We start from the raw sequence: 9,048 nt of genomic DNA, 5'->3' as shown, positions 1-9,048 counted from the left end.
ATAAATGAACTTCACTTTAATGTCTTTATCTCGTCTCTGTTGTGAATGTCTCCTCCTCAACACCAGGGGTCTCTGCTCTCAGAAGAGGGAAAAGAAGAAAGCCCATGAGAGCAGAAAAACGTTTCTCCCTCTTTGTCACCAGCACCAGATAAAAAGTGGCCCAAAACAGAGAAACACAAACATACATGATATTTTAATTAAGGTCTATATTCATATAGACTGACACTGACTGACACAGACATCAAGATGCAAATAAGGAGAAGGAGTTGGACAAATACACAAATATAGAGGAAGTGAATATTAAATAGGGGTTTCAGAGAAATACACAAATGATGTGATGACGAATGAGGGATGAGAGCAGATATAATGATCACACTGTTTAAAGCCACAGACAGAAACATCAGACTCAGGACAGAAACACACGACCTCTAAAGTAAGAAAAACTCACATGTTCATTCTTCAAACACAACTAGACTTTGAGATGTTAATATTGTCTGAATGATTATGTACAGTGAATTCATGCTGCTGTTCAGATACTAACTGAAACTGTCATATTTTACTCCAAAAAGAATCTGTGAATGTTTGATATCTGAATTTTTCAATGTGTTTCTTCCTCAGAAATGGAGCAAACTCTATATTTCATTCTTCTTCTCATTGGTGAGTGTGTTTGTTGTTTTATTGATGGTTTATAGTTTCATCAGGTTTGACTCTGTTATGAAAAGCATTAAATCAAACCCTCTCTTTCACAGCTCTCTGCTCCGTATCTGAATGTGTTCAGCGTCAGTATCACTTTATAAACGTGAGGAAGACCTGGACTGAAGCTCAGAGATACTGCAGAGAGAAATACACAGATCTGGCCACCGTTGACAACATGAACGACATGAACGAGCTGAAGAAGAGTGTGAATGATGGACGTGTCTGGATTGGGCTGGAGAAGACGGGTATCGATAAATGGCAGTGGTCTTCAGGTGATCCTGCGCTCTATCTGAACTGGGGATCTGGACAACCTGATGGCAGAGATTATTGTGCTATGATGAGAAATGGACAATGGCATGATTATTCATGTAGTGACAGCCTGACTTTCATCTGCAGTTCATCTAACAACAGTAAGTTCAGCTCTTTTGTTGTCACTTGGGATAACTGTGTGAATCTGCCATTAGAGAGACTAGAGAATTTAGAGCATAATTACATAAAATACAAAAAAATATCAAACCATTGTTTTGACTAACATATATCGTAAGTAATTAATGAATGGATAAAATTTCAATATGCAATAGACAACCTGTCACATCTTGATATTTATGAACAAAACTTCAGTTATTGTCTTAATACACCTGAGTGTGATTTTAATGTGTTCACTTTTTACATAATTAGATAATAGTAATTTTGTTTTGGAGATTGTAATTCTCAAAAGAAACCTTGTTTAAGTAGATGTTTGAAGATGAGATGTTGTTGAGATATATTTTATTTCAATAAGAGAGAGTTTGACTCATTCATCTTTCAGGATCTCAACACAAACCTGTAAAAACGTAATTCTTAGATGAACTTTAAATGAACAAGACAAACACAAACATTAATATTAATATTGCAACAATATTCATTTGTATATATTAATATTCTTCAACATTTTGAATAAACTTTTTACTGACATATTTCTAAGGACTAGTTAACAAATATATTCAGCTGCAGTGAAACATCTTCATCTGTTTGATGTTTCTCTCATTCAGATCTTTGTGTCTGAATCAAGTATTCTAGAGAAATGTGTAACAAAACATAATGAAGAAATATAAAGTTATATTAAAATCATCACAAATGATACGTAATGTTTTATCATCAAAATCATCATGAATATATAGTGAATATTTAATATATCATCAGCTGTAGAAACAGTCTTTGAATGACACGTGTTTCTGATGTTTCCACTGCTGCTCTTATTCACATCAAACCATAAAGCAGCATAAGAATAATGAACAAACTGATTCATGAATCTGTTTCCATTTGTTTTTCTTAAAGTGAACACAGGACTCGTCTTTGTCAATGAGCAGAAGAAGTGGAGAGACGCTCAGAGTTACTGCAGACAGAATCACATTGATCTGGTCAGTGTGAGGAACCAGAATGAGAGTCAACAGCTTCAGAAGTTCATCAATGAGAGTCACATATCTGGTGATGTCTGGATCGGTCTGTTCAGAGACTCATGGCAGTGGTCAGATCAGAGTAACTCCTCATTCAGATACTGGAATACTAGTCAACCTAATAATTATGAAGGAAATCAAAACTGTGCAGAGATTTATCCGAACGCTCAGGGACAATGGAATGACTACTCTTGCAACTACCAGTTTCCTTTTGTGTGTCATGAAGGTGAGCAGATCCTCACAAACACACACAATCCATCCATCACCTCCAGATATCTTAAAGTTCACACTACATGTCTGACATGACAAATTCCTCCACAGTGTTTGTTCTGCATGTTGTTTTTGATCAGTCTCTCTCTAGTTTCTGCTTGTGTTTAGTTTTGTTTTCAGATAAACTGATTCTGATCAAAGAGAAGCTGACGTGGTCTGAAGCTCTGAGATACTGCAGACAGAATCATGTGGATCTGGTCTCGGTTCATTCAGAAGAGATTCAGCGTGAGGTGATGAATGTGGTTAAACAGGCGTCTACTGAGGCGGTGTGGTTGGGTTTGCGTCACTCCTGCACTGTGGGCCTCTGGTTCTGGGTGAGCGGACAGACCGTGTGCTATCAGAACTGGGCGTTTGATGATTCAGAGAACTGTGATTCTGCAGTGAGATCTGGAGCAGTTCAGTCTGGAGAAGATCAGCGCTGGATCAGCCGTCCTGAGACTGACAGACTCAACTTCATCTGCAGCAGATATGAGTGAATGCATACACATACATTTCATGTAAGATAACAAATGCTTGTGTGTGTTTAACTTCATTTTTATTCATCACTTGGTTGTAAAATAATAGAGTCTTTATTGTTCACCAAGGTGGACATATTTCTTTGGCTCACCAACACATAAAATAGCTAAACAGACCATTTAAAAACAATACACGGACAGAATCAAATAACATAACAAATAAAAGATAAAAAATACAGTTCATGCCACTGTCAGTCACTTGCAGAGTTGAGCATTTCAATGGCATTAGGAATAAAAGACCTCTTAAACAGTTTTATTTGCTAAAAGAATTCGATAGCGCCTTCCTGACTTCAAAGGCTCAAACCGACAAAAGAGAGGATGAGAACTATCAGCTAGAATACTCTGGCTCCTGCCTACTATTTTACTTGCCATTACCACAATTCTGGACAGTTTGTTCTTGGATTTTCAGTTTAAGTGATCATGCCAGACAGAAATATGAAACGTTAATACACTCTCAACAATGCATTTGTACACATGTTCTAAAATATGCTGACTAACACCAAGGCTGCTCATTAGTCTAAGAAAGAGTCGCTGTGAACATCTTTTAAAAATATTCTCTGTATTTTCAGTAAAGGACATATGAGGATCCAGAACTGAACCAAGATATTTTAAATTTTGCACAATTTCAACTTGTTGGCCCTTAATTCAGATTGTCAAATCACGTTTTGTACACATAATTAATTCTTTGGTCTTGGCGACATTGATTTCTAGGTGACTAAAGCGACACCGACTTTCAAGAGCCTTAATATTATAGTATTGCCTTTGAATATTCCTCATTAATTATAAACTCATTAGGTAAAAAGAGAAAAAAGCACAGGGGAAAGAATGCAGCCTGTGGGCAACCTGTGCTCAAACTGTCCAGAATTATGCAAACGGCAAGTAAAATAGTAGGCAGGAGGACACAGAAGCCCTTAATACAACTCCATGCTGAAAGGACAAAGAAGGCAGTGAGCAGATTGTCTTTCGTCAGTTTGAGCCTTTGAAGTCAGGAAGGTGCTACTGAATTCCTTTACCCATCAGACATAACCTCTCTGACACAGAACCTCTCTGGACGACAAGAGAGATGTTTCTGATCCAGAGAACTAACCCCGTATCAATATTGAGATCATTAAGTCTTTTTATGAGGATGTTTGTAAAAGCTGAACTAAAATCGATGAATAAGACCCTGGCATATGCTTTAGGATCCATAAGATGTTTTGTAACTTTATTAAGCAGGGTCAGCACTGCATCATCGGTGCCTCTGTTACTCTTATAGGCAAAGTGGATCAAGCGCACAGTGGAAGTTAAATGGTGGGCTTTTAAACCATCTGAGCCAGTGGTCTTATTCCACTTCAGTTTGCTAAGACTTGAAATAACATCAGCCATAATAACATAAATAATTTTACATATAATCATTTCAGTAGGCAGTTGTATCTGAGCTTTCAAAACACTGCTTCATGAAGCTTTGAGAATCTTTTGTTTTGAATCATTCAGCAAATGTATCAAACTGCTGATTTCAGTAAACAAAGCTTCGTTACTTTTTGAAACATTTCGAAATTTTAATAGTTTGCCGCTATCATTTCTGTGAACCCATGAACCTGATCTTTTAACTGATCTCAAATCAGTTCGGAAATTTATTGTATTAAACAGCATTTTTTTCAGGTACTTACTTTATGATGCAATCATCAATAATTAGATCAAATTGAAGTTTTTTTTTTTAAATAAAGGAATATTTCCAGCCCATAGATGATTATTCAAAAACATCTGGTTTGATCATCATAAACGAGTCATATCTTCCGTGTTTGAGTGCAATGAATGGATAGCAAAAATGGATGGTAATATCATGCAAAAATAAACAAAATAGCATTAAAAATAAATTAAATGAGTCTGATGATTCCTCCAGCAGTAACTTGAGCTGTGCTGCTAATGTCTGACAGCGCTGACAATCATGTCTCTCAGACAATGTTACACAATAAAATAAAAGAGACTTACACAGTAGGGTATCATGTAAGACTAAATAAACAGTTTCAAATATTGACGTTTGTTGTTCAGTTGTTAATTGTTAAGAGCCTCGATGTCCAGAACTGCTGTTTGCTTTTCTCTTTCTGTCTCGTTTTGTGTTATTTACTAACTTCAGAATTAATTGAATTTTGTGAGGGGTCAAAGGGCATCATATACTCATCATTATATGTTTATACTATTTTCTTTGTGTTTTATCATGATATAATTCATGTAACTGAAGATTCTGTGAGTTTTTTTAATTCCTCATTTGTGTTTTAAGGATATATGTGGTACTTCTCTCTCTTATATTGAGTTTCATGTATTAATCATGACTTTATATTAGAAATGACTGGTTGAATGTGAATCAATGAGAACATTATGTGCCTCAGCTAAATGAAATATTGTTTATTCATGAAGAATTGAAGGTTGGGTATAAAATATCTAATTCTTTTGTGCTAAACATAAAAGAACGTGTCAACAACAGCAGCTCAAATAAACTCACGTACAACCAGCAATCTCATCAGTAGTAATATGATGGTGCTTCTGTCAAAATGATTGATGATGACCTTTGACCTGTCTGACCCCTGTGACCCCTGGGGGCCACCCACGTCGTTCCCCTCCCCCACGGGCCACCCACGAAGTTTTCCCATCCCCCACCCATGTTTGACCGTAGTATCACCCCAATGAACAAGGTTAGCGAGTCCTATCAACTTGAAAGGTAAATGAGAGATCGCGCTCGTTGAAATTGAATATCCTAGAAGTTGGTACTCCTTTAATGATGAAGACGGGATTTTCACCCTACACACAGCCCCCGCGCCAGTCCCAAAACATACACAACCTACCCCAGATACCCATACCCGTTTAAAGAATTATCAGGGCTTTATGTATCAAGGAAGGTACAAATAGAAGGTGGGTACTACGCGAACGTTCGTGATGTGATCCGTGCGATAAGTAACACTCTCGTACCGACGGCTGTATTGAGTCATGATCCTTTAAAAAACAAGATGTATATGGTTGCGAGACCTAGCGTTTCAGTATCCTTCTTTGGGAAACTCACTGCTATTTTAGGAGTGAATCCGGGTGATGCTGTCGGACGTTCGGCCTACCATAAAGATGCTGATTTTACAACGAGCCAAACTACATAGCGTATGTAGTTTGGCTCGTTGTAAAATCAGCATCTTTATGGTAGGCCTCATCAAACCGATATCAACGCGGGTTTCTATACTATGTACGTTTACACCGACATTATCCAATATCAATCGGTCGGTGATTCGTATGTCCCCCTTTTGAGATGCGTACATATAACGGGGGAGAACAATGATATCGTCAGTGTTAGATACGACAAACCACATTACGCATCGGTCAACAAGGAGCTCATCACAGATATTACCATCGAACTGAAGGACGACCAAAACCGTGAAATACCATTTTCTTACGGCAAAGTCATCGTAAAACTGCACTTTAAACGGTCGAAAGAATCCATTTTTTTTAAAAATGGCGTATTACAACCCCCGTGGGATGGATGCTACGGATTATGTTAACTATTACCAAAATCAGGCCGGTGGTGGTCTACCGGGGTATTCAGGGGGTGGCGTCATGTACGGGGCGGGGTTAGGGGGGTTGTTTAGAGGTTTGTTTAGGATGGCTATACCGCTGTTGAAAAGGGGGTTCAGTATCGCTAAACCCCACCTAAAATCAGCTGCTAAAAATATAGTATCCGACGTTGTTTCAAACGCGTTGTCGAGAACGTATAACGATAACGCTAAATCTCAAGACGGGTCGGGTTTGATGGTCATGGCTCGTAAGAGAATGTCTAAACCACCGGGTATAAGGAGGCGTGGTCATTCGATAAAGAAGAAAACAAAGCGTGTCCCCAAGAAACATTCAGTCGTACGCAGAAAGCGTAAGAAAGCTGTAAAGCGAAACTTATCAGTTAAAAGAACCATATTCTAACATGGCGTTACTCCACCGCATGTCAGGAGAGTGCATCAAGTCTGAGCTGGACTTATTTACGGTTCCTCTGACGCAGACAGTTATTGAGAAAAGTAGCTATTTAGAAGTACCTCCTTTATCGGCTATATTGGACTCTTCACCTTTGGAGTTTTTTTATAGCGGGGAATGGCGACGATTATGTCGACCTAAATAACACGCTGTTGTATCTACGTCTTAAAATCACGAAGCCTAACGGCGAAGATTTACCAGCTGATGCCAAGGTTGGCCTGATAAATTACCCTGGAGCTACTATATTTTCACAAGTCGATGTGAGCCTGGGTGATCGTTTGATATCTCAGAGTTATCCTTACCGATGTATCACCGAGAGTCTGATCAACTACAGTAAAGATGCGCTGGAATCGCTTTTCTCCGCAGGCTTGTTTTACAAAGACACAGCTGGTCATATGGACGCGACTGACCCCGGCGGACGCAATCAGGGGCTGGCAAAGAGGGCCGCCTACACAGCGGGCAGCAGAGTGGTGGAACTGTTGGCACCCATTCACAGTGATATTTTCTTTCAAGAAAAATTGATGCTGAATAACATCGACATTAAACTGAGAATGATCAGAGCCAAAGACGAATTCTGTCTGATGAGGGACGGCGATGTGGCGTACAAATTAAATATTATGTCAGCGAGCCTATTTGTCAAGAAAGTCTCAGTATCACCCCCTGTGAGACTGGGTCATGCCCAAGCCTTGCTATCGACTACCGCAAAGTATCCCATAGATCGTGTTTGTCTAAAAAACTTCTCCATACCAGCAGGGTCCCGTGTTTCGAATCAAGAAAATTTGTTTTTAGGAACGCTACCAAAATCTATCGTCCTGGCTATGGTCGATAACGATGCATTCACAGGTGCCTACAATAAAAACCCTTTCGCTTTCAAACATTACAATTTGGAGTTCCTAGCAGTCTACGTCGATGGACAGCAATTTCCTGCCAAACCGCTACAACCGAATTTTGAATCTAGGTCCGCTGTACGAGAATTTTATCAACTGGCTATGGCCTCTGGAAGACATCTTAAAAACCAAGCACTCTGTTTTGACAGGGATGACTTTCTGAATGGATACACACTTTACGCCTTCAACCTCACACCTGATGAAGAGTGCGGTCAGCACATATCGCTCATCAAGTCTGGCAACATCAGACTCGAGGCACGCTTCCGACAACCGCTGCCTCAGACTATTAATTTATTAATCTACGCAGTGTTCGATAGTATCATTGAACTCTCTAACCGTAGACAGGTGCTGGTCGATTACTATTGAAATGAATACAGTACAGCTCACCGGTATCATGGACAAAATATCATGCGGCATTCATTTTCTTGGGGTACTCCCGAGCGATCAACTACCTGAAACACCATTAAGGAACTCACCATCAGCATCAATTATTAACACACACCCCGCGTTGCTACCAGGCGAACATTGGCTGGCTGTTTATTTACATGGCGACGGTACCGGCTATTTTTTCGACAGTTTTGGAAATCCCCCCAACAGCGACTGTTTTCCAGGAGCCATCAAAAACTTTCTGCTAACCAATGCGTCTGAAGTAGTATATTCATCCAGACGTGTGCAGGATTTCGCATCGGATACTTGTGGACAACACTGTGTGTTTTTTCTGTATCATATGATCAACGGACGTAGCCATAACGACGTGTTGAGGCTGTATAGCGACGATTATATTAAAAATGATAAAATGGTGGCATACTTTGTGAAAAGATTAAAACCGAATGAGTGTAATGAAAAATTATCATGTATTCAGTGTGCACAAAAGTGTAATACTCATATGAATCATGTTTGAGTTTTCAATTTACTTTGATTAAAAAATAAAGACTGTTAAAACTGAAATCTTTTTATTGTGTTTTTATTTCAAATTTAATCAATACATATACACATAATTTCATGAAACAAAAATATTCACAATCATGTTAAAATTTTAACCATTGACTTTGACCGGTAGCCGGTGATATAAACACATGACCTTCTGAAGCAGCCGACCTATGTACTTTTTTTCTTTTTGGTTTTTTAGAAGACGATTTACGCTGTACTGTAACAATATCAGAACTTTTTACTTTTTTTGAAGGACTTTCATATTCCGGTGTAGCAGTATCAGGTCTTTTTAAAGAATTAATTGCCCGTCTAACATTATGATTCGGCACAGTA

At 38.8% G+C, this 9,048-nt stretch overlaps 2 protein-coding genes across 2 annotated transcripts; both read left to right on the top strand.

Annotated features, from left to right (window-relative positions):
- The first annotated feature begins 324 nt into the window (after nt 1-324).
- On the top strand, nt 325-5,577 carry LOC125264276 (C-type mannose receptor 2-like). Its single transcript, XM_048183497.1, has 5 exons — nt 325-433; nt 619-657; nt 750-1,106; nt 2,014-2,358; nt 2,523-5,577. Exons 2-5 carry the CDS (start codon nt 621-623, stop codon nt 2,876-2,878), a joined length of 1,095 nt encoding a protein of 364 aa, XP_048039454.1. The 5' UTR covers nt 325-433; nt 619-620; the 3' UTR covers nt 2,879-5,577.
- Nucleotides 5,578-6,851: 1,274 nt separating this feature from the next.
- Nucleotides 6,852-8,151, top strand: LOC125263950 (uncharacterized protein F54H12.2-like). Its single transcript, XM_048183150.1, has 2 exons — nt 6,852-6,942; nt 7,010-8,151. The coding sequence occupies exons 1-2, from the start codon at nt 6,852-6,854 to the stop codon at nt 8,149-8,151; spliced, it is 1,233 nt and encodes a 410-aa protein (XP_048039107.1).
- Nucleotides 8,152-9,048: the final 897 nt, after the last annotated feature.

This window comes from Megalobrama amblycephala, linkage group LG3 (assembly GCF_018812025.1).
Source record: "Megalobrama amblycephala isolate DHTTF-2021 linkage group LG3, ASM1881202v1, whole genome shotgun sequence".
Classification (NCBI taxonomy): domain Eukaryota; kingdom Metazoa; phylum Chordata; class Actinopteri; order Cypriniformes; family Xenocyprididae; genus Megalobrama; species Megalobrama amblycephala.
This window is presented reverse-complemented; position numbering and strand designations above follow the sequence as displayed.